General features: G+C 39.0%; 2 protein-coding genes across 7 annotated transcripts in view; one reads left to right on the top strand and one right to left on the bottom strand.

The window, feature by feature from the left end:
• Positions 1-11,506, top strand: part of pcnx4 (pecanex 4) — a 43,104-nt gene extending 31,598 nt beyond the window's left edge. For both annotated transcript variants that reach the window (XM_060829325.1, XM_060829326.1), the window contains exons 8-11: positions 221-324; positions 5,684-6,750; positions 6,879-7,065; positions 9,560-11,506. In XM_060829325.1, the coding sequence (XP_060685308.1) occupies positions 221-324; positions 5,684-6,750; positions 6,879-7,065; positions 9,560-9,811 (1,610 nt within the window). In that variant the 3' untranslated portion in view covers positions 9,812-11,506. The remainder of the gene's footprint in view (positions 1-220; positions 325-5,683; positions 6,751-6,878; positions 7,066-9,559) is intronic.
• The window catches only part of dhrs7 (dehydrogenase/reductase (SDR family) member 7), a 61,713-nt gene continuing 41,914 nt past the window's right edge, over positions 6,469-26,267 (bottom strand). The window contains exons 8-9 of one of the 5 annotated variants that reach the window (XR_009644989.1): positions 16,458-16,895; positions 6,469-6,543 (exon numbers count right to left, since the gene is read on the bottom strand). Coding sequence is in view for 4 of the 5 variants with exons in the window: in XM_060829330.1 (XP_060685313.1) it covers positions 23,524-23,667 (144 nt within the window). In the remaining variant the exon portion in view is untranslated. Of the gene's footprint in view, positions 6,544-16,254; positions 16,896-23,400; positions 23,668-26,267 lie in introns of those variants that run through there. The other 4 variants (XM_060829328.1, XM_060829330.1, XM_060829329.1 and 1 more) reach the window with 4 other exon arrangements.

A 26,267-nucleotide genomic window follows, 5' to 3' on the forward strand; every position in this document is an offset into this window, starting at 1 on the left:
TTTTCAGCTCTTCATGGGCTAATCCTGGCTTTAAATTTTTACAGTAAACGTGCATGTATAGAATGTGTGTATTATGGATATAATATACCAAATTGATTCTTTGACTTTTATAAAAATAGTGTACAGTGAAATTTGTCACATTATATATAAATTGTATTTGTATTTTGTTTTAAAATTCCAGTGTATTCTGGGTACTAATTACTAGACACTTCATTTCAAGGGAATCCTTCACCTGGCTCTCATTTCCTATGCCGCTTCCAGGACAGATTGATATGGGTCTTGGTTTTGGAACGTGGTTTTGGATATTGCTGTATTAGCATTAAGGTAAGAAGATTTTATCTCCTGACTAAAAAGCATTAAAGGCTTTATTATGATCCCAGCTGACACTAATATTCGACTGTTTCAGATCCCAGAGTGAAACAGTTTAGTTATCATGGTGGTTTGTTATTGAACATTTTCACACAAGGATGTAAATGATCTTTAATAAAAGAACACAAAACAAAAACAGAAAAAAACAATTTCACACCAATATCCTTTACAGTCATTTACACCTAGTAAAGTACCAATCTTATTTTAACTCTTCCTTTCTTAATCAATTTTCTAATTCAGATGGCCAAAACTTTCTTTTGATTCTGAGAGTTTGAAAATTTCTGCGCACATTCTCACAGTTTGAAGACTAGTCCAACTAACCTGTTCTTCCATTGTTATGAAATTGTTCTGAACTGAACTCAGACTACTCAAGACACCTGACCATTATTTTTCTATGTGTCTTAAAACCCAGCATTATAAACACTTAATCAGTTAACAGGCATCTTGTTAAGTACTTATGTCACATACTTTCTTGGAAATGATCTAGGTCACTATTCCAAATAAATTTTTGACCTGTTTCCAAAGATTGCCTTCACAGCATGAATACCACAAATCTGTTCTACTTCTATTTTAAAATCCAAATTATAGAACATAGAACAGTATAGCACAGAACAAGCCCTTCAGCCCATGATGTTGTGCTGGCCATTGATCCTCATGTAAGGTAAACCTAATGTATGAACCCTCAAATTTCTGTGACCATATGCATGTCCAGCAGTCTCTTAAATATCCCCAATGACCTCACTTGCACAACTGCTGCTGGCAACGCATTCCATGCTCCCACAACTCTGCGTAAAGAACCTGCCTCTGACATCCCCTCTATACTTTCCGCCAAACAGCTTAAAACTATGACCCACGTGTTAACAATTTCTGCCCTGGGAAAATGTCTATGGGTATCAACTCTATCTATACCTCTCATTATCTTGTACACCTCAATTAGGTCCCCACTCTTCCTTCTTGTTTCCAATGAAAAAAGTCCGAGCTCAGTCAACCTCTCTTCGTAAGATAAGCCCTTCATTCCAGGCAGCATCCTGGTAAACCTCCTCTGAAGCCTCTCCAAACCATCCATGTCTTTCCTATAATAGTGACCAGAACTGGACACAGTATTCAAAGTTTTATAGAGCTGCAACAAGACCTCACTGCTCTTAAATACAATCCCCCTGTTAATGAAACCCCAAACACCATATGCTTTCTTAACAACCCTGTCCACTTGGGTGGCAATTTTAAGGCATCTATATACCTGCACACCAAAATCCCGTTGTTCCTCCACACTGCCGAGAATCCTGTCTTTAATCCTGTACTTAACTTTCAAGTTCGAACTTCCAAAATGCATCACTTTGCACTTATCCAGGTTGAACTCCATCTGCCAACTCTCAGCCCATCTTTGTATCCTGTCAATGTCACACTGCAGCCTACAACAGTCCTGTATACTGTCAACAAAACCTCCAACCTTTGTGTCGTCTGCAAACCTGCTAACCCATCCTTCAATCTCCTCATCCAAGTCATTAATAAAAATTATAAAGAGTAGAGGCCCAAGGACAGAGCCCTGTGGATCACCACTCACCACTGACTTCCATGCAGAATACTTTCCTTCCACTAGCACTCGTTATCTTCTATCGACCAGCCAATTCTGTATCCAGACAGCTAAATTTCCCTGTATCCCATTCCTCCTGACCTTCTGAACAAGCCTACCATGGGGAACCTTATCAAATGCCTTGCTGAAGTCCATATACACCACATCCACTGCTCGACCCTCATCAACCTGTCTAGTAACATCCTCAAAGAACTCAATAAGATTCGTGAGGCATGACCTGCCCCTCACAAAGCCGTGCTGACTGCATTTAATCAAGCCATGCTCTTCCAGATGGTCATAAATCCTATCTCTCAGAATCCTTGCAGACAACAGGCATGAGACTAACTGGTCTGTAATTGCCGGGGATTTCCCTATTTCCTTTCTTGAAGAGTGGAATTACATTTGCCTCCCTCCAGTCCTCAGGTACGACTCTGGTGGAAAGCGAGGATGCAAAGATCTTCGCAAGCGGCAAAGCAATCACATTTCTCGCTTCTCAAAGCAGCCGAGGGCAAATCTGGTCTGGCCCTGGCGACTTGTCAATCTTAATGTTTGTCAAAATTTTCAGCACATCAGCTTCCTCAATCTCTATCTGTTCCAGCATGCTTACCTGCTCCTCAATGGTTTCATTCACTACAAGGTCCTTTTCTTTCATAAAGACAGAAGCAAAAAACTCATTTAGGGCTTCCCCTACCTCCTCAGACTATATACACAAGTTCCCAATGCTATCCCTGATCGGCCCTACTCTTTCTTTGATCATTCTGTTATTCCTCACATACGTGTAAAATGCCTTATGGATTCTCCCTAATCCTTCCTGCCAAGCCTTTTTCGTGCCCCCTCCTGGCTCTCCTTAGACCATTTTTGAGCTCCTTCCTCGCCTGCCTGTAATCCTTTAGAGCTGAGCAAGACCCTTGCTTCCTCCACCTTAGGTAAGCTGTCTTCTTTCTTTTGACGAGAAGCTCCTCCGCTCTCGACATCCAAGTTTCCTTTATCTTACCCCTTCTTGCCTGTCTCAGAGGAACACATTTATGTATCACTCGCAACAACTGTTCCTTAAACAGTCTCCACATGTCTATAGTGCCCTTTCTATGGAACAATTGCTCCCAGTCCATGCTTCCCAACTCGCACCTGATATTATATTATAAACCTTTATCATCGGTTGGTGAGACAAAACAATTACATTATTATCTGTAGGATGTTGATTCAAATTCAGCTAAAGGATTCAAGATCTCTCTCCAGTGCAAGAGTCTAATGTAAAATGTGTTTGGGCAATTTCAAATTAAAAATCTGACAAGATGCTAACAGTTGAAAATTGGGGCTGAATCATAGTTGTTTGTCTTAATGAGCACAAATAATCTGAAACACACACACACACACACACACACATAACAATTTGTACTTTTGAATTAAGTTTTGCATCCTACACAATTGTAGGGGCGGCACGGTGGCACAGTGGTTAGTACTGCTGCCTCACAGCGCCAGGGACCTGGGTTCAATTCCCGACTCAGGCGACTGACTGTGTGGAGTTTGCACGTTCTCCCCGTGTCTGCGTGGGTTTCCTCCGGGTGCTCCGGTTTCCTCCCACAGTCCAAAGATGTGCTGGTCAGGTGAATTGGCCATGCTAAATTGCCCGTAGTGTTAGGTAAGTGGTAAATATAGGGGGTCTGGGTGGGTTGCGCTTCGGCGGTCTGGTGTGGACTTGTTGGGCCGAAGGGCCTGTTTCCACATTGTAAGTAATCTAATCTAATCTAATTTTACTATCAAATCCTATTTGTTGTTTGGACTGTAGAAAAAGCAGAGTTTTGAAATATCCTAAAAATAATTCTCTAGATTGTTACCTCCTATTTGTTCATGCACCAAGGTCAAGCACCTCAGGTGATCCATAAGAAATCCAGTTTGTGAAACGCAATAACAATCCATTGTGCTAATGTCAAACTTAAGTGAAAATGTATTTTCCTGTCCAAATAGTATAGTATTCACTACTTCAGAACAGTATTGCAAGATAAAGTCCAATCAGGTTAACGTTTGATTGAAAATATGACTTAGTAAATTAGAGGTTCAGGTTTTCAGGAATGATCTTTGGCTATCTATTCCTAAAATATGAACTGTATATAAAATCTCTACCCTACCCTTAATATTTGTGATCTGTATTGTCTGGTCATATAATAATTCACCTACTGTATTATCAAATCAAAATGTATATTTTCCCCTGTTTCATTTAATTGTAAAATGTCATCCATAACTACTTGATCCACCTGCTATGTGTTTCAAATATGATGATACCACTTCCAATATGAGCAACCTTGCATCTTCAAGTGTGCTGAAGAACTGGCTATAGATTTCAACTTTCTATTTCTCACAAATGCTGAGTTCATGAACAGAAGAGGAAATGTAACTTTATTTTTATGGAAAATAATTTTTTTCTCTCTGCATCGTTTTCGGGACTACATGCTAATCAAGGGTTTTGGAGCAATGGTGGCAAACTAGGAGCAATCTGTTAGTGTATTATTCTGACACGGTGCATACTGCACAGAGAAACCGTCCGTATAAAGAAGTATGTTTCAATATCAGGCTGTTTTTCCTTTTCTCAAAGAAACCTATTTTACAAATAATTTAAAACTGTCTTGGGAGAAGGCATACAGCATACTGTAAAAATAATGGGAAACCAATGATCTAGTGAAAATGGGAAACTTTAAAGAAAACATAATCGATAAGAAATAGTAACGGAGAAATTAATGTGACCGAGCAGCAATTTTTCTGACTTAATTGTAAGCATTTGTTACATATTTAGCAAATATTTATTACAACAGTTTAAAGAATCAGCTAGTGTAAGTAGAAGAATAGACCATAAGTCATCAATACCACGTTGTAATAAATCAACAAGGACCATTCTTTTACTTGTAAAAAATAGATATATCAGTTTAATCTGTCCCCTTGTTTAATAGGCCATTTTAATTGCTGTTTGTGAAAGTTTACATTTATAGTTGTGGTTAATTTAAATTGACCTACAGAAAGTGAATTTGTATGTTTGATCTTCATATGGATTTGCTTTCTTCATTTTACTACTCAGAAGGTAGGGCAGCAAATGCCTACGGTCTACAAGCCATTGGTGTTTGTTGCTGAAAATGTGTTGCTGGTTAAAGCACAGGAGGTCAGGCAGCATCCAAGGAACAGGAAAATCGACGTTTCGGGCCAGAGCCCTTTGTTGAGCAGAGTTATAATTTCTTTACTTTTGATGTTTGTGTCAATTTTGTTTTAAGATGCTGGATTGATTTTTTTGCTTGGAGTGAAATTTCAGTTTTTCAGTCAATATGAGTTTTCACTTAGACTCTTAAAAGTGATCAAGTGGTTTACTTTTGCCAGCAGACATCCTGCCTATTTCGAGCCCTAAATCCACATAATTGGAGTTAGTCAATGGGTTTGTTGAAATTTGCACTATTAGTCGCAGGCTTCCCCACAGGAAAGAAAAAAAATTGAAGGATAGTCAGCTTGATCTAGTATTTTATTTCTCTCAACTACATAACTGAATGCATTGGTAGAAGTATGGTTGTATTTTTGTATCCTATTTGGTCAACCAAGAATGCTGTGAATTGGGGTAAGAAGCAAATTAATTAATTTTTGACTTAAAATGATAATAGTGCACTGGAATATGATTTCATGATTGTGTAGTACTTACATTATCTTATTGAATGTTTATATTTCAATAGACTTTTAAAACAAAATTTGTTATGAAATTTGTTTTGCCAGGGATTAGAGCTACAAGAAACATCATGCCACACTGCTGAAGCTCGACGAGTTGATGAGGTGTTTGAAATGGCCTTTGAACAAGAGGACCAAGCAGAAACTTGCCTGATAAATCAGCATTTTGGCAACATCTTGACTCCGTGTGCTGTATTACCAGTAGAAGTTTATTCTGATGCACGGAATGTTTTAACAGGAATCATTGACACTCATGAAAATTTAAAACAGTTAAAGGAAGATTTTGCTAAAGTTTTCATTTGGGTGCTCCTACGTTATACTAATAAGTCAAAATCTTCACAAAATATTCAAGACAACCAGCCATTACAACAAAATAGAACCTGGTCAGATGAGTGTATAGTTACTTCAGTACAAACAGAATCTTCTATAAGTCCCAAAGATTCATTTAGCATAAATTCAGAAACATTTAATGAATGGTCAGATGGTGATATATTTGAACTGGAATCCATTGGAAAAAAGACTAGAATAAGTTTAGTTAAAAACATGATAGATGTCCAACAAATCTCTACAAAACCTATAGTAACATCCATTCCAGGGAGCCTTGAATCACAAAGCTTATCTCCTGATATCAATGAAGAAGAATTACCAAAAAAAGCACCTCCATATGGACTTCCTGCTATTGACAAGGGTGGAAAGAGATTAATGGAAAGTGGAAACCATGAAATAGCCCCACTGGTTGTTTTCAGTTGTCCTTACTCAAGTAAGCTTAAAGTGCCAGAAAATTGGAGATCAGGACCTTTCCCTTCTCTACTGCTTCAAAAATTGTTGAAATCCTTCCCAGATGAGTGGTATTCATTTGTTCTTACTCTCATGGATGTTGTCCAATCTGATGAAAAATCTTCTATTACCTTTGAAGTGAAAGGAGATAAGACTTTGAGAGAGATGTATGCCCAGGTGGTGATGTCTTGTTATGGCATAATGTTAGGAACAGACTCAACAATCCCAAGCCCTAATCAAGTCTTCAAAGTGTATTCTGGTGATATACCTTGGTCTTTTGGTTTAGATTGGCTGACTCAAAAACCAGAACTGTTTACACTTGCACTGAAGGCGTTCAGGTAATTAAAAAAAAAATTATTGTTGTAAATCTGTTGTCAATTGATAAAACTGTAATTTAATGCATGTAGCTACATGGTTGAATTACTAAATGCAGAATCTGGTCATAGTGAGTCATTTCTTTACATAGGTATGCTTTCAAATTGATGTTTGACAAAGCCAGTCTCGGTCCAGTTGAAGACTTTGTTGAGTTGGTAAACTATTTGGAAGAATACGAGAGAGACTGGTTCATTGGTATGATGTCTCAGTCTGAGTGGCAACAGGCTATACTGCAGGAAAAGCCTTACCTCTTCTCCTTGGGATATGACCCCAGCCTGGTAAGTCCATCTAATTGCATACCAGTGTGACTTAGCAGGCAGCATTCCTGCCTCTGACTCAGATGCAACAGAGAGATTTTGTTTATTTTCTTTGTGGGGTTGAGATTGTTGTGTGGTAACTAACATACCATTGACTCAGTGGATTGCCAACCAGTCAGTTCATTAAAAGCTGAACGTGAGTGAGAGTGAGTAGGTCATACAATTACAGGTTGCATTGCTTCTGGGTCCTAAAGTCTTCCAGTCGAGACATGATTGGCCGATCCAACAGTGAGAAGGTAAGTCTTTTTTTGCCATCTCATTCAGTGAGGTTGTTTAGGGCAGATGCTGGGGTCGAGGAATTTGGTGCAAAGGCAGGAGGATGGCTTTCGGAATTTCCTATGCCATCGTCTCTTCTTGTATTATTGCAGTAACTATACTTCAAATGTAAATATATTGGCCACTAATTTGATCCTGGAATACTATATCATTTTGATGAGAATGGAAAGATATACTAATGCATAACATGATCAAGGCAGATCTGAGGAGACTAGCACCACACATATGCTTGCTATACTATAAATTCTGAGACCCCAACAGAAATGGGAAATGGCAGGCTTAGAGGGAACATGGAAGCCTAGGATTCTTTCAGAAGCTCAATCTGACTGATCCCAGCTCCAGCTCAATCCTGATCAGGCTTCAAATCTCAAAATTTATTGTTAAGATTCCTCGCTTTCAGTTTAGAAACATAATTGGATATGCCTCTTTCGCACTATGATAGATCTTTAGCACTTCAGAGTGCATTTTGTCCCCTAAAATGTTTCCTTATTAATTAGTGAACCCTCCAGCAGACTTAAAACTACAGTTTCACCAGAATTCTAGCTCCTTTCTCAAACCTTTAAAGTTGTCATTTGTTGTCATTGGCTGGCTCATTTCAGTAACATATCAATATCAAATCCTACATTTTAAATGGCATTTTTGCAATATTTTCTCACCTTTGCCTATGCTCTGCTGACTCATGTAGCATGACTCTTCTTCCATTTTAATCGATGTACCTAGGTTATCCTCCTAAACTAATTTTACTCATTAGCAAAATGGATTTTCAAAATCGCACTTTACCATGCTTTTGTCGCAATTCTATTTGAAAATGCATTTTAAAACATGCGAAGATTTGTAAATGCAATACTTGTATTTTAAAACACAATTTGACTATTTTAATTTATCTTTATCACTAAGCCACAAACCTGTGTTGAGCAATCCATGAAAATATTTGTTTTGAGACTATTTTGAGTGTTAAATTAATATACAAAATATATAAAGTTGAGCTATATAGGTCCATTAGTACTTATGGTAGTAAATCTTAGTATTTCTTTGTAATGATTTGCTAACTTATTGGCAATATTACAACTAAATAATTCTGGTAACAAAAACATTTGATTAAAAAATATGTTGGAGTGTGTTGAGGCTGAATATGTGGTATCATTTAACTTTGTTCATTTTGTTAAATAAATCCTTTTGGTCCAGATTCTCAGGATGGCAGCATATTTTACAAATCTGGTAGATTTGTATTTACCATCTTGTTCTTTCAAGTTCACCAGCATGGTGGCAAAGTGGTTAGCTCTGCTGCCTCACAGCACCAGGGAACTGGGTTCAATTCCAGCTTTGGGTGACTGTGTGAAGTTAGCATGTTCTTCTTGTGTCTATGTGGGATTCCCTGGTGCTCATGATTTCCTTATAATGTTCAAGTTATGTGGATTGTCTATGCTTGGTTTACTACGTTGTGTCCAGGCATATGCAGGTTAGATGGTTTAATCCTGGTAAATGGGGCTTATGGGGTTAGGGTGGGACTGCGTAGTCTTGGTGGAATGCTGTGAGGGTCAGTACAGACTTGATGGGCCAAATGGCCTATTTCCTCACTGTGTAGTGATTCTATGACTCAATGAACATCATTTATTGGTTTGTTAATTTGTCTTTGAGTCTGTTGACCTACAATTAAACTATGTTTACATCTATACATTTCTACAGTTAGTTTGACTATTTTTTTCTTGACCAAAAATAGTTTGCAAACATGACAATCCATTTTGAAGTACTATCATTGCTATTATATCAATAATCAAGGCAGAATTTGCAGACAGGTAGATTCAGCAATGGGATGAAGTTTTCAGTGGTGTTGCTGCAGGAAAAAGTTGATTAGATTGAGCTATGCTTTAAAATAGTGGTAGAGACAGATAGGTATGCCTTAAATCCTCATTCAAATGCTGGCATTTCTAACAATCCAATACAAGATGAATAAAACTTGAACATATAAGTATTTTCATTTAGAGGAAACAGTCCTAGACAGTCAAATTGGCATCTTATTTTTCATCACTACAACTTTGTACAAATTCTGTAACAAGTGAAATGTCTGGTTTTGCTTAAATCATTTCTGGAACAAATTACTTGCCATAATTACTTACAACATAATTTTATTACAATTAGTTCTCTGAGGAGTTAATGTTCTTTTTCATTATTCTTACAGAGCACATATACTGGACGCGTACTGTCATTGCAGGAAATGTTGTTGCAAGTTGGCAGATTGAATGCAGAAGCAGTAAGAGGCCAGTGGGCCAACTTATCATGGGAACTTCTTTATGCCACAAATGATGATGAGGAACGATATAGTATACAAGCACATCCTGTGTTACTGAGAAATTTAACAGTTCAGTCAGCAGACCCTCCCCTTGGCTATCCCATTTATTCATCCACATCAATCCATGTGCCTTTGTTCTAGAGAACTGCAAGTTCTAATTAGTGTCCAACACTTATTACCATGGACGAAATGAAAGAAAAATGTTTCCTTATTTATAAATTGAGGCTTGGCCTTTTTGTAGAGATTACTACTTTGGACTAGGAAAAATTGTTACTTAGGCAGGGACCATTATGTATCAACTATGCAAAACTTGAATTTAATGCCTGGATTTTTATACATATTCCAAATGATTTTTAATTAGTGGAATTTTACTGTTCTTTGTATCCCTGAAACCAAAGTGGGAGTGTCAGTAGTGAAACATCAACTGGAAATGCTATCCTGCAACTCTTGTTGCAAAGTACATGGTTTCAATGCATTGGAAGTTTGATACCTCCATGTTTTAAAAGTAAGCCAAAACTTGGATTTAGATTAAGATTGAGAGAATCGTGAACCTATATCCAAGCATGTCCCACTGGCTTTGAAGAAGAGAATGTATGTTATACACTACTTTGTGTCATATTCAACAGAAGTTGAATTGTAAAAGTATGGCAGCTTATTGAAGACGAATTTGGAATGAGGTGTATTTATAAAACTTCATTGTAAAATAACATTCAACTATATAGATGTAATTGTATGGACTACAAGAATTAGCCATAAAGATTTTCTATTCAAAGAAACAAATATTTTGCCATGAATTACCAGTGAAGTGCTGAAAATGTTTATTCATTTTTGATTAAAGCCAATGAAGAGGCATTGGTGTTAACAGTAGGTTAACTGAGATCTTTGGTTTGAATTTGAAATGATGTTAAAATATTATTTTGTCGTAGTAGAATTACATCAACTCACTGAATATAGTATATGTATGTATTTTTCAGAAGTGCTTTAATAGTAAAAATAAGAGTTATAGTAGTTAATTTGGAGAAAGTTTTTTTTGTTGGTTCTGTGAATGATAAATGTTAGAAAGTCTTAACAGAGTGGTGGGCTGCTTAACAGAGAATGACAGCACTTGTTTAATTCTGGTCACTGAAAGGGAAGATCGGAAGAGCTGCATGGTGGCTACTAGCATAAGTCAACAAGACATTAGTAGCAACCTGCTAGTAGTCTGACTGACCAAAATCAAAAAAGAAACAATGTTAAAAAAATTGTTCAAAACATAAAAAAGTAGAACAAGTTTTTTTTTGCTGATCACTTGCATGAAAAATCCATTTAACGATATAAATCTAAGATTGCAGAGTTCTAGAAAGCTGACTTTTTGAAATGTGCACACAAATATTTTTCAGTCAACCATGCAAGAAATTGTTAAAAAGCAAGACAGGTAAATGCTGGAAATCTGAATTAAAGAGTGCTGGAAAAACTGAAGTTAGCTTGGCACCATCTGTGGAAAGGTAAAGTTAACATTTTGAGTCAAATAAGACTCTGAGCTTCACTTCTTTGAGTTGAATATGATTTCTTTAGAGCTATAATGTGGATTCCTATTTCTCCCTAAACAGATGTTTCTAGACCTGCTGAGCTTTTCCAAAAATGTATTATGCAAAAATTGTATTGAACAGGATTGAACTTCAAACTGTGCCTATTTTTAAAATGCTGCATAGTATGAGCTGGTTAGTGTGTATAATGTTCTTTTTTTCAATATCCCTTGATGCACATCCATTTAAACATTTTAATAAAATTGTAACTCCTGTTTACCAGGTGAATAAAAAATTTCAGTATTGGTTATTGTATATTAAATAATTCAGTTGTAGGGAAGATATGTAGAACTGTATTTCACATTTTAACTGACTTTTCCAGTTGTAGATTTGTATAAATTAAAACCTTCATTGTTTTGTAAACTTGTAAAATTAGAAATAAATAAACTTTAATTTTATATGTTTAACATATTTGGCAAATATGGCTGGAATATTAAATAGAAGCAGGAGTAGACCCTTCAGCCTGCTCTGACCATTCTACGTAGTACCTGTTCCAGCTTTAGCCCCACACAGCTTGAACCCTAAGAACTATATATAACTCCTTGAAAACATTCAATGTTTTGGCCTTAACTGCTTTCTGTGATCAAGAGTTCCACAGGCTCACCACTCTCTGGGTGAGACATCAGAATGGCCTCTGATTAGAGAGTCCAGAACCATTAAGTACATTCTTTCTGTGTTAGAATTAAACAGGTTTCCATGCACTCTCCCCTCTTCTGAAGTTATGTGGATATAGTTTGAACTGATCTATTCTCTTTTACTGTGTAGTTTTTCCATCCCACGAGTCAGTTTGGTTGTACTGCTTCTGTAGCCAAAAGATCCCTCCCTCCTCCCCAACACACACACACACACACACACACACAATCAAATAAGGAGACAAAAACTGTATATATTGCTCCAGGTGTGGTGTCATTGAAGACCCTATAGATATTGTTGATCAAGCTGTTTAGATATGTTAAGACACCACTTTGAAGCAGGTTACCTTTGAACCCAAGTACATCAACAGTCTGGACTATTTCAACAAGACATCCCAGTTCCTGCACTCAAATCCTTTTGATACAAAAGCCATCATATTATTTGCCTGCTGCAACATTTACGCAGATGGTTACAAGGACAGCTAGGTCTCATTGCACCTCCTTTTCTAACCTATTGCCATTCAGAATTTCTGTCCCTGTTTTTGATACAAAATGGATAACTTCACATTTACCCATATTATACTTCATCTGCTATGCATTTGCTCATTCACCCCACTTATTCAAATCACACAAATATCTCTGTACTTTCCTCACAGTTCATCTTCCCACCTAGCTTTGTGTTGTCTGCAAGCTTAGAGTTATTACATTTAGTTTCATCAACTAAAATCATATATAATAGTGAATAGCTGGGGTTTAAGCACTGATCTCTGAAGTACCCCACTGATCCACTACCGCTCATTGACCCATTTATTCCCATTTCTTGTCTGCCAACCAGTTGTTTATCTTGGTCATTACTGTTATGTGAGGTATAATTGAATGCCTTTTGAAAGTCCAAGTAAACTATATCAACAGAGGAACCTCGATTATCCGAACGAGATGGACGGGCAGTATTCTGTTTGGATAACTGATTATTCAGATGACTGACTAATGCCTCTCCTCTGGCACTTGGAGTTTTCTGAAGTTTTCTTTTTTCTCTGTCTGCTTGTCTTAGTCCCTCTCTCTCAGGTTTTGTTTCTGAGCAGACACACACTTGTGTGTAAAGGACCTGCAGCATTGCTGAAGCCTCTCCCCATCACTGCTTCATTTCAATGGGATTGACGGAGTGAGCACTTGCTAAGTCGGCTGCCTGTTCAGAAGACTAGGCAGCAGCAAATTGTGTATACCCCACCCATCCCCTGCTATTTGCTTTCAACTTTCCATGTTTCTTGCCAGCAGATGGAGTGAAGCAGCTAGATGCCTTTATCTCTTCTTCCCAATGGGACTCCTGAACAAAATGAAGTCAGAGAATGGAGATGGCAGCTGGACTGGACACCAACAGCAACACTGCTGCCTTTTTGTGGGGGTGGGGTGAGTCTTAAAATAATACACACATGCAGACCCACACACACCTTTTTACTGCAACTTTTTGACAAGTTCCCAGTCTGCCCTGTACAGGACAATGTTGAAGAGATTATCAGGGGAAGGGGAGTTTAGGGTACACCCCTATGAAGAACTCCAGGGAAAATGTGGGGAGAGATACCGAGGGCAGGAGGTCAGTCATTTGGAGACGGTGCCTGGACTCCCATTGATGTCCAGGACTGTTCTTGGCAGCATTTCCGGAAGCCAAATTCACTTTTAATCGTTGTGAACGAAGGATGCAATCAGTGTTGGTAACACCTCTTTGATGTGATGTTTTTACTGAGACTTTGAGATCTTCTTTGGATAATCTGAAATTCAGATAATTGATATTTGGATAATTGAGGTTCCTTTGTACTAGTTACAGGGCAACCAGTCAATGCCAGAGCTGTGGGGGAGAAGCATGGAGTGGCGAGTATATAAAACTACAGCTGAGGATTTGGAGGTCTACTTAACCAGGGAGCAAAGTCAGCTACCTATATTACACCTGTTTATTCAGTCAACTGCTCACAACTGAACTAGGAAAAGAAGATGTGACATCACAGGAAAGCAGTCAGTTGATTGGCTGGTAAGGAACTATCTTAGGTACTAACCCTAAAAAAAAAAGCAGTCATTTTGAAATGTATTTAGGATTAATTGAGAAGCACCAGGGATTAGAAAAGAACAAAGAGAATTAAAAGTTAAGGTAAAGGAATTAACTGTAAAAATTAATTAGAAAGGTTAGTCTTGTTAAGTTATAAGGAGAGGCAGGAACTTTTTTTCCCCTAGAAAATAGAACACTAAGGGGTGACCTCATAGAGGTTTATAAAATCATGAAGGGCGTATATAAGCTGAATAGCCAAGATTTTTTCCAAAACAAGAAAGGTTAAAAGAATCACAAACATTTATCAGGTGCCACACCACCCTATTTTCAATGCAATGTAGATTTTATTCTTAAAAGGAATTAAAGCAAACCTTCAAATGGAGGTGAGCAAGGGGTCAATGGGCATCCTGGAACAATAGCTGCTGCTCATGGTCATTGGCCAAGAGGTTTAGACACACAATTGACACAGCACAGATGGCCAGCCTCCAAAATATGTACATCAACAGGGATAGGTGGGATGAGAAAGTTTCAAGGGAAACAAGCCACCATCTTGGGAGAAGACTAGGAGCTTCCCTATATTCTTCTTGAGCTGATAAAGACTGTTACCAAAAAAAACTGTACAACATCAGGACAGAACACTCCATTACTTCAAAATCACTATTGCTGCTTCTCTGTTTTACAGAATAGCTTCAGGATCAGCTTCACAACTATCACGGGCCATATATTTATTTTCCTTGCCAACTTAACTGATTTATTTTATCTAAACTGCTGCTACTTAAACTAATCAGAAAACTGCAATAAATTATCAACTGCCTGTTACATAAGTGGGATCATAAATTTCTAAAATCAACTGTTGTGTTTCAACTGAAAGCTGTAAAAAAAAAAGCAATAGTGGATAATGAATGTAAAGTATGAGTAGAAGAGTCATAGAGTAATATAGCATGGAAATAGGCCCTTTGGCCCAAACTGTTCCATGCTGACCATGGGGCCCACTCAGCTAGTTCCAATTGCCAACATTTAGTCCTTATCCCTCAACTCTTCCCATCCATGCAATTTTTTTAGATGTTCCTATTGTATCTGTCTCAGCCATTCCATATATGCACCAACTCTGCATGAAGAAGTTGCCCCCTCAGGTCCACCTTAAATCTTTCCCCTCTCACCTTAAATTCCCCGTCCATGGGAAAAAGACTATATGCATGCATCCTATATTATAACACGGCAGTGAACCCCTCTGTTAATTAAACCAAACAACCAGAAAAATTCACCTTGCCTCGTAATCTGTTAAAATATGTGACCAAGAACTCCCAAATTCATTATTTAAAGAAAATATCAATTCATTTAATGCTAAAAGTGAACATTAAACAACCATTCACAACTCTAAGACCCTTTTTCTCTTAACTACTTATTACCTGCCTCCAACTCTATACTAATATGCTGTTCCAATAAGATACTTATTAAAATTATATCAACTTAATTTCAAAACCCCATAGCTGCTGTCATCTTCTGTGACTTCACTCTTCTGGCTGCTGAATTCCCTGGGTTGTCTCTTTTTACTGCAAGTACATTTCATATGAAAAAGGTACCTTTTGATAGAGAATGGTTCCTTAATTTCTTGAATCTGTCTCAATGGCAGTTGGTCTCTGACCAGTTTTCAAATGCCCACATTTTAATACCCCCATCGTCTCATTGGTTCAATGTTGGCAAAACAATAAATTCAAACTTGATTGGCTTTTATTATCCTGGGACATAATTTAAACTGATTGGTTAATTCAAATTGTTGTCAAAGCAGCAACCAAAACTCAGATATCCATTTCACAGCCAAATGTTACGTAGTTTCAATTTTCAAATACACAGGACTGTAAATCCCCATGAGCCATACCTCATGCTTTCTGAATACAAGGAGGAAAATACTTAATATAATCACAGATGAACATTTTTTCCTCTTGTTGTACTCTCTATAATGACTATTCATATCTATAGAGCAATAATACTTTGCTTTACAGCTTTAGTAAAACCAGTCATGTGAGTATAAACTGAGCATCAGTATGAAGTTATCACATGGATGCTATTAAGTCATAAGATGAGGAAGCTTGGCCTTTTAAAACCCCCATCTAGTCACTAGGCTACAGTGAAGCCTAGAACCAATCTGGTCATCAAACCAACTAAGTGTGCTTTGTAAATATTCAAAGATGATATGTTAGTATTCCTTAATTAGAGAAATGAAAAACATATAGGATTTTGCTGGTGGTTTAACTGCACAAAACAGAGATAACATGTCATGCATTGATGTAAAGAGAGATGATCATTTTATAGGACCTTTTACCATGTTCCATGACTCAAAAGAGTAAAAACCAACATGTAAGCACAAGTATTAAATTTAAACAAACAGTATATGAAAATGATGTCAGATTGTAACAAAAAGATTTAATTTAAATCAAAACCACCAGCAAGTATGGCTGAAAAAAAAATCCTGTTAAAGCACCCATTTGAAAGTACTGCAAAGTAGCATGAAATAGCTACCTTTACCTTTGCTCAATTTGGAGACGTCTTACCTTTGAAGGGCAGTTGGAGATAAACTGGGCACTATTGGTAGACAGGGCCTTGACCCTTGCAGGCAGAAAGACATGTACAGACATTGCATTTGTTTCAACTTTAAATAGGCAAGTCAGCTGGGCATTGCCTTCACAGTTGAACTTCCCAATTCAAGATTAAAGCTCGGCAGTTAACTGTCATTCAATGAAATGATAGTCTCTTCGGCAATACCTCCATTAATCAGCACTCTTCTCAGACAGTACAAAATGTTGTTCCCTTTACATTGGTATTCTTGTAAAATATCATAAGTCCAAGACCAAAAAAAAATCTTTTTCATAAGTTCCATACTACCAGATGATTAAAATGTTCCAAAATTTCACCTTCTCCACCACTACTTAATGGCTACAGTTTCAAGCTGCTTTCGTCTTTAAATCTCCAAAATAAGATACATCAGCATCCTGAAAATATCAAAATAAGAGTTAGCAAATGGAGGAGGAGGCTGGGAAACAAAAGTGTGACTGTATGGGTGTAAATTCCAGCTGATTGAATTGTAACCAAGTTTCTGTTATGAACCATTAATATTTAAAACAGAAAACTGGAACATTGTTCTATTGGTTAAAACAATGCCACAACATTTTGTATGTAAAGTCATTTCAGAATGTAAAGTTTTAAATTCATCAAGTGTAATAATTAACCATATTGCAATGCATTTAGGCTTGCTTCTGACATGCACCAATAATTCTCTCTCAAACACACACATCAAAGTTATTTACTTCTGTAGGAATCACCAATAAGTGTGCCATAATCGTTTAAAGAATAATCCTCAACTCCAGCTATTCTCAGAGGTATTTATCCTCTTGACTAAAGATACTCAATCCCTTGGTTCTGGTTAAAAATCCAATATTTCTGGTTACTTTCTTTTGCAATAAAACAGGTCTACTGGTTTTCTCTTAGCTTCTTTTCATCAAAAGATTCAACCCAAGATCAAGTCTCACCCATCTTCCATGTTGCTAACGATAGAGTTAGTGTTTTACTCTGCACATGGTTATAGTCTGACTAACAGTCATTTATTTTGGCCAACTTTTACCAGTACAAAATCTACAACTAATTCCCAAACAAACTGAAACCAGAGATCATTCCTAACTTCTACCATGACAACATAATTTGGCCTGTACTTAAACTGACCTGTAAACAAATTATTCCTGATTTATAATTTTTCCATCAAAGTAAACACCAAGTGTTGTTATATAAGAAAATAAATAGAACCAGGAGCAGGCTGTTCAGCCCCACCATTCAATAAGATCATAGCTGATCTGCTCCAGGCCTAAGCTCTTTTGTACCAGCTCTTCATTGTCCCCAACTCCAATATTAAACATTTACCTCCTCTTTAAAACACTTTCAGTGACCTAGCCTCCATAACTCTGGGATAAATAATTCTAAGCAATTCTTTTGTATCTCAGTTTTAAATGAGTGAAACTTATTTTGGATCTATGCCCCCTAGTCGAGATTCCACCATTAATGGAAATATCTTCTCAACATGTCAAGGCCCCTCAGAGTCTTGTATGTTTCGAAGAATATTACTTGTGCTGCTGTACTACTAGTTGTTCAATAACAGCAATATGCTTTACATCATTAAAATACCTTACATTTCCATACATTAAATTCTACCTGCAAATTTTTGCCCACTCAGACTATCTATATCCCTTTCTTGATGTTTTACATCCTCATCACAACATGCCTTCCCACCTATTTTGTATGGTGAGAAAATCTGGATACACTCAAAGCACACTGTACCTCCACGCACCACACTCCCTGACTAAAGAACTATAGATAAATAATGAAGACCCCGAGGCCTGATCCTGAAACAGGATCATTCATCCCAATTGTCTTGTTTGTGTTAACCAATCCTCAAATGCACACTAATGCATTACCCCAATAACATAAGTTTTTATCTTGTACAATAATCTTTTATAGTACCTTACTGAATACTATCTGAAAATCCAAAATTATATCTACCTGTACCCAGTTGTCAACTCTGCTTAATATATCCCCAAAGAATCTAGCAAACATGTCAAATTATTTCCTTGATACAAAGCATATTGACTATTTGATTGCATTAAGCTAATTAATTTACTGTCCTCCATTTTGTCCCTATTAATAGACTCTAGCATTTATTAGTGATGGATGCAAGGTTAACTGGCCTGTAGTTGACTACTTTGTCTCCCTTATTTTTTTAAACAGGGTATCACCTTAATGGTTTTAAAATCTGCTGGAATCATCCAGATTCCAGTGGGTTCTAGAATTTATCAACCAATATCTCCTCTTTCCAGAGGCCACTTCAGCCCATTAATTTTTCAAATACTTTGTTCTTCAAGATTCAGACCATTACAAGACTTTTCCTCTCATTTGCACCTTGCTCATCTGTCATCTTCGGATATCTTATAGCATCCTCCATTGTGTGGATCAATGCAAAATATTTGTTTATGCTACCTGCCATTTCCCTATTATTTCTCCAGTTGCATCCTTTTTAGCTACTTTTTGTATGTATATAGAAGCTCAAGCTGTTCATTTTTAGATTTCTCGCCAAATTTACTTCTCAGTCAATTTCTCCCTTTTTAGCTTTTACTCATCCCTTGCTGATTCCTAAACAATTTCAAATCCTCTGACCTACCATGACTTTCTGACACTTTGTGAGCTATAGTTTTTGATTTGATACTCTCCTTAACTGCCTTTGTTAATCACAGAGTCCATCCTGTGAAACAGCAACAGGAATGCCAATGCCTGACACAAGACTCTGTCAAGTGAGAGAGACAGTTTGATATAGGGGACAAGTTTGGTGGAAAAATCATGGAACTGGCCTCGCATGGGTGAGAGGCATAGTCCATGTGAGGTCAGGACCAATGACATATAAAGTTCAGTAGGTGTGATGGTCCTGAACAAACATGCAGAAAGTATGAAAGTTGCAAATTCGTAAACAGTGTGTGAGCAAAACATGCCCTGTCCCTGAGAGCAGTCAAAAAAGGCTGCCAAAACCTATGGGTTCACTCTCTCCATTATGCGTTGACAAGTCCTCTGAATCAGAGATGGACATGACAAATGAAACCTTTGCGTCGGCAGAGAGGGAAATCCTACCAATGCGCTCCTGGCACCAGAGGCAAGCTCCAGTGCATTAGATGTCGCCATCATCCTAAGAATAACTTGACTGGATAATTCAAACTTGGGGTGGGAAATAAATTCTGGCACAGCCAGTGATATCCATGTCTTATGCGTGAATTCAAACAAAGAAGCCCCCACATCTACTAATATTCTTTGAATACCAGGAGTGGGATAAGCCTGAAGGTTGCTCCAAATGATGTACTTAGTAATGCAAGATTATATGCAATGAATTCTCTGACATAAAGTCAGAAAAATTTGGGAATACAGCAGCTCAGGCAATATCTGAGAAGAGACAAAGTTCATATTCATTTCTTACAACCCGACATCAGATTTAGTAATACAAAACCTGCGTGAGGCAGGTTCACAGAACATTGGCAATGCCTAAAGTTGCTTTGTTACACCTAATTAATGTCAGTCCACACCTGCAATACTATAGAGATGTATAGCACGGAAACCGACCTTTCGATCCAACTCGTCCATGTCGACCAGACATCCTAACCTAATCTAATCCCATTTGCCAGCACTTGGCCCGTATCCCTCTAAACCCTTCCTATTCATATATCAATCCAGATGCTTTTTTTTTTGTAAATATATTTATTAGCAAAATTTTTTAACTTTACAAACAACAAATGTCAGTATAATAAAAAGAAAAAACACAAATTACAGTACAACTACTGTCTACTAACTACTAACCTATCCTAAAATACAAAACAAACCCTAACATTGTGCAAAGCAACACCAAAAATAAAAGAAAAGCAAAACAAAAACATAAAAACACAAAATACAGAACAGCTATATTGAGCGCAAAGCTCCCAAACAAAGGAACAGGTGCATTGTAAAAATACCCATATTAACTCAGGCGACCCCCTCCAGGGCCCAGGGCTTGACAAATCTAACTATCCTGGTTAAACAAATGCCCTAGTTAAGAAAACTGACAAATCTATATCCAAATAACTCAAGTAGGGCTGCCATGTCTTATAAAAATGGTCTGTTGTATGGTGCACCATGTTTGTAAAAGAAGTCCAAGTGAATGTGCTCCATAATTAATTTCTGCCGTCCCAGCAAGCCCGAGGGTTCTCAGTCAACCAGTTCATCAGAATATTCTTCCGTGCACAGTATGCAAATATTAAATAGTTTCTTCCCATGCCCGTCTAAAGATGGTAAGTTTGGTAGACCTAAGAGGAGAGATATCAGGTCTATTTTGACTTCAGTCCTCAATACCCTCCCTATCTCTCTCGCCACAGTGCTCCAATAAACATTGGAGCATGTGGCATGTCCAGAAGCAATGGGTAAGAGTACCTACACTTATTTTACATTTGGGGCACACTGAAGATGCCCCTTCTTTAAACTTCGCCAGATGGTCTGGTGCCAGATGAGCCCTGTGCAGAACTTTTAACTGCATAGCGCATGAGACCTTTCAAGTATTCTCCCATATGTTCTCCCATGTTTCAGAAGAGATCTCCACTCCTAGCTCTTGCTCACAGACCTCACATAATGGGTTAATATCCTGCCAGGCCCTGCCACCCAGCAGGCGCCAGAGGGCACTAATCGTAAGTGTGCTTGTGAACATAGCAACAACCTCTCTGTATCGGGCTTATAGGGCTTAGTGAAAAGTGTAGTCTTCTTCTGGATGAAATCCCTAACCTGAAAAAAACAGAAAAGATATCTGCTGGGCAACCCATATTTGTGGCTCAGTTGCTCAAAAGACATCATAACCTCCCCCTCAAACAAGTCTCCCAAACTAGAAACTCCTCTCGCTGCCCATAATTTGAACCCTGAGTCCATCATCCCTGGTTGGAACCCTGGCATGCCAACTATAGATGCTAGTGGCGAAGTCTAGGATAAACAACCCTCACTCTGATGCATCGCCCTCCATGCCTTGACTGTACTAATGACAATGGGGTTCCAGCAGTGTTCCATAACTGTCCTCATCTTATCCATGAACAACAGGTTAATAAGAGGGCACTTTGTCTGGGAGGCCTCGATATCCAGCCATATTGAGTTTGGATCGTTACCTACCCAGTCACAGACAAAGGACAGTAGGGAACTCAATTGATCCCTCCTGATGTCTGGGAAAACAACTCTTCCCCTCTTTGAGGGAACTGCAATTTAGTAAATTTGATGAGGGACTGCCCATGATTCCAGACAAAGGAACCAAACCACCCCATAAGCTTCCGCAGCATTGATCTGGGAAACATTATAGGGAGCATATGCATGGGATAAAGCAAACGAGGAAGAACATTCATCTTAATGAGAGATATTCGGCCAGCCATGAAATTGGAAGAATCTCCCATCTCTGGAGCTCTCGCCTAATATTGTCGAGCAAGTGAGCCAAGTTAGTCCGAAATAACAGATCAAACTTGGGGCTATTAAAAATGCCTAGGTATCGGAAATCTGCCCATGACCACTTAAAAGGGAACTTAGGGCCACCTTCAACTTCTGGCACATCCTTAAGGTTCCCCGAAGGCATAGCCTCCGATTTTGCAAAGTTAATTTTATATCCTGAAATAGCCCTAAATGAATTGATACATTGTATCAAATGGGGTATGGAGGTCATCGGGTTCGATAAAAACAGAAGGATGTCATTCGCATACAATGTAATCTCGTGTGCCCTCAACCCTATTTCCGTAGTGGTTATGTGGCCGTTCTGACGAATGGCTTCTGCCAGTGGCTCTATCACCAACGTAAACAACAATGGTAAGAGGAGGGCAGCCTTGCCGACTAACCCTACCAATCCTAAAATTCCCGGACTTAACCCGTTGGTGATGACTGCAGCCAGAGGGTGGCGCTATAAAACCTCCACCCACCTAGCAAAAACTCCACCCAACCCAAACTATTCTAAGACATAAAAAAGATATGGCCATTCCACCCGATCAAATGCATCTAAGAAAATCACCCTTCTAATATTATTAGAGGACCTACGGCCCCTTATAAAGCCTGTCTGATCCTCTTTAATAATATAGGGCAACACCCTTTCCAATCTCAGCGCCAGCATCTTGGACAGAATCTTGAAATCTGAATTTAATAGAGAGATGGGCCTGTATGAAGCACAATCCTCGGGAACCTTCCTCTTATTAAGAATTAAGGAAATATTAGCTTCTCTCAAAGATGGTGGTAGGCATTCATGCATATATGAGTGATTGTACACCTCCAACATCGGCCCTATAAACCCCTTATAAAGCTCACCCGGGAGAGGCCTGTTCCAAGGTTACCCCTGGGAGGTCCAGATTCTTAAAAAAGAGTCTCAATTTTAACCCTCTTGTCCTAGCAACCTTCAGACCAATACAATTCAGAGTAAAAACTCCAAAAAGCTTTATTAATCTTTTTAGCGTCATGTGTAATGACTGTCTCTGATTGCAGTAATGGATTGGGGAGCACGCTTTTTCCTAGTCAGGTATGCTAAATACTTCCCTGACCTATCCCCATATTCGAACAGCCTTTGTCTGTCAAAAGCAAGTTCTTTCTTTACATTTTGTGTCAGTACTGAATTCAAGGCAGCTAGAGGGCCATGATCCGCTGTAGCTTAGTACCGAAGACCACACAAAATGTGCCTCCTCGGCGGCTTTCAAACGTGTCTCAAGTAGATGCTACTGTTCCTCCTTCTGTCCTTTCTGGCTAGCTGAATAGGAAATAGCTATTCCCCTAGCAAAGGCATTAGCAGTCTCCCATAGCATAGAGAGGCTACTAGCTGTGCCTGAGTTGATAGTGAAGAATTCCTGAAACTCCCTCAAAACGTATTCCACAAATTTGGAATCCTTAAGGAGAAAAGGGTCCAAATGCCAGTGCTGCAAACCCAGCCCCTCACAGTTGGCCTTAACCTCCAAATATACTGCCGCATGATCAAAGATAGCTATATTCCCAATTTTACAACCCATAAACGAATCCAGAAGGGCTGAAGGAGCCAGAAAGAGGTCAATCTTAGTGTGACATTTATGTGGGTTTGAATAAAAGGTGAAGTCCTTGCCGGTAGGGTGAAGACATTCCAAATATCCACCAGCCCCAACTTCTCACATAAGTCAACCACCTGCTTGGCCTGTGAAGAAATAGTTGGGGGCTCACAAGGCATCCTGTCCACTGTCAGAAAGAGAAGACAATTAAAATCTCTCCCTATAATAATATGCCGTGTTCCAAAAGCACTCAACTTAGAGAAAGCATTAATCAAAAATTTGAGGGGATGCCCTGGAGGACAGTAGACATTTAAAATGCCATATTCCTCCCCATGTATCAGGGCTTTAAGTGTCACAAACCATCCCTGCTCATCTTTCACCTGCTCTAATAATGTGAACGGAAGATTTTTCTGGATAAGTGCCACCACTCCCCTATTTTTAGTAGTAAAGGATAAAAAGAATACCTGGTCATAACCCCCATGTTGCAATTTCAGGTGTTCCCCATCATCTAGGTAGGTTTCCTGCAACAAAGTGAAATCAACCCTTTCTATTTTAAGGCTAGAAAGCACTTTTTTCCTTTTAACAGACGAATTACTTCCCTTAATGTTCCAGGTGCACCATTTAGTAAGGCACTTAGCCATATCCCCTTTCAGAGACCCTTGAACCCGTCGGAGGGAGAACCCTGCTTACAAAGCATAGGTAAATAAAGATTCATAGAGCTGAAGAACTATATATACAAAAACTACTCTATCATAACTATAAACAACTATTACTACCAAAACCTACAAAGAAAATCAACTATAAAACCCCCCTGCCCATAGGGGGCACTCACTCTATCCATTCCTTCCTTCAAACCCGGACTGTGCCCCAGTTTTAGGCCAGAAAAAAAAACAAGGAGATGATCCTTAAATCAACAGAAAAAAGACAAAGTCAGGATGAGCACTCCACCCATCCCTGGCTTCATGTCACCCTTACTTGTGACTAAAAGAGAAACAGAACAAACAAAAAAAAAGGGGAGGCAACAAAGAACATCCACAAAATTTCCCATCAGAAAGTCCAGTTATTAAAAAAAAGGACAACTTATTCCAAGGTCTTTTCCCCACGTTTCCAAAAAGGAAATTATTAGGGAGAAAGAAAGGAATAAAAAAAGGAAGAGAAAACATGGGGAAAGATAGAAAAACGAACAAACATTAACTGTATTCTTCAGGCCAATCCGTCTATTTTAAAGTGTCTACAAAGTTTTTAGCTTTATCCACTGAGTCAAAAGTATAAACCGAGTCCTCGTGGCTGAAATGGAGCACTGTGGGGTATCTCATGGAGTACTGGATGCCCAGATTCCTCAGCCTCTTACTAACTTCACCGAGGGACTTCCTCTTTCAAATTACAGCTGCAGAGAAATCCTGGAAAAACATGATTTTTGACCCCTTGTACAGCAGTGCCTGTGGATCTTTTCCCAGGGATCTGGAAGCTTCTATGACTTTTTGCTTGTCCTTATATGAGTGGAAGTGCACTAGGATGGGCGGGGGTGCTGCACTAGGCCTGACCTGTGCACTGTAACCCGATAAGCCCTTTCAGTCTGCAGCCTGCTGGACTTGATGTGAAGGCCCAAAAACTTCGGCAGCCAGCTTTCAAAGAAGTTCACTGGCTGCTCACCTTCCTCGTCTTCAGGGAGCCCAACAATTCGGAGATTTATCCTCCGACCTCGATTTTTGAGGTCATCGATATGATCTCGCAAGGCCCACACCTCTTGCTCCAGCACCTGGATCCGACTGGATGCGGATTCCAATGCAGCTTCCGAGGCCTTAATTCGACCCTCCACCTCCTCCAGCCTCTCCCCGAGGCCCTGAATCTCCTGCTCATGCTTCTGCAGCATGGATGTGATAGGTTGGACCTGGACATGAATATCCCCACGGATCCCCTCAATCACAGCCCCAACGTTCAAGGTAAGTCCCTCCATCGTTGCAGCCAATTCCTGTGAGTCTGTCAGGTCCCCGGGGCTTCAAGAGAGGCTGCTGCTGCTGCAGTCTCTGGTGTGGTAGGTGGTCCAGGGGAGTGTCCTCCCTGCTGCTGTTTGCTCGCTCCTTTTCCCTTTGGCATCCTTCCCACTCCCAAATATTAACAAATATGTGTTCTGTAAGGTGTTAAACTAATAATTCCACCACATAAGATGGCCAGGGATGGCAAAAAAACACCAGTATGCCTTGGCTGTTAGGTAGAGTTGTCCACAGCAGTTCTACAGAATCGCCACCATCTTGCCGAGTCTCCAGATGCCTTTTAAATGCTGTCAATTGTACCAGCCTCCAGCATTTCTTCTGGCAGCTTATTCCATACATGCACCACTCTCTGTATGAAAAAGTTGCCCCTTAGGTTTAGGCTGAGAGGGGAAAGATTTAAAAGGAACCTAAGCCCTTTTCCTAACTCAGGGAACTATCCCAACTATCCATTCCCCTCATGATTTTTTAAAGATCACCCCTCAGCCTCCGAAGCTCCGGGGAAAACAGCCCCAGACTATTCACCCTCTCTCTAAAGCTCAAATCCTTCAACCTTGGCAAAATCCTTGTAAATCTTTTCTGAATTCTTTTAAGTTTCACAATATCCTTCCGATAGGAAGGAGACCAGAATTGCATGCAGTACTCCAAAAGTGACCTAACCAATGTCCTATACAACCGCAACATGACCTCCCAACTCATACACTCAATGCTCTGACCAGTAAAGGAAAGCATACCAAAAACCTTCTTCACTATCCCATCTACCTGTGACTCTACTTTCAACAAACTGTGAACCTGC

The sequence above is a fragment of the Hemiscyllium ocellatum genome, chromosome 8 (genome assembly GCF_020745735.1).
Source record: "Hemiscyllium ocellatum isolate sHemOce1 chromosome 8, sHemOce1.pat.X.cur, whole genome shotgun sequence".
Classification (NCBI taxonomy): Eukaryota; Metazoa; Chordata; class Chondrichthyes; order Orectolobiformes; family Hemiscylliidae; genus Hemiscyllium; species Hemiscyllium ocellatum.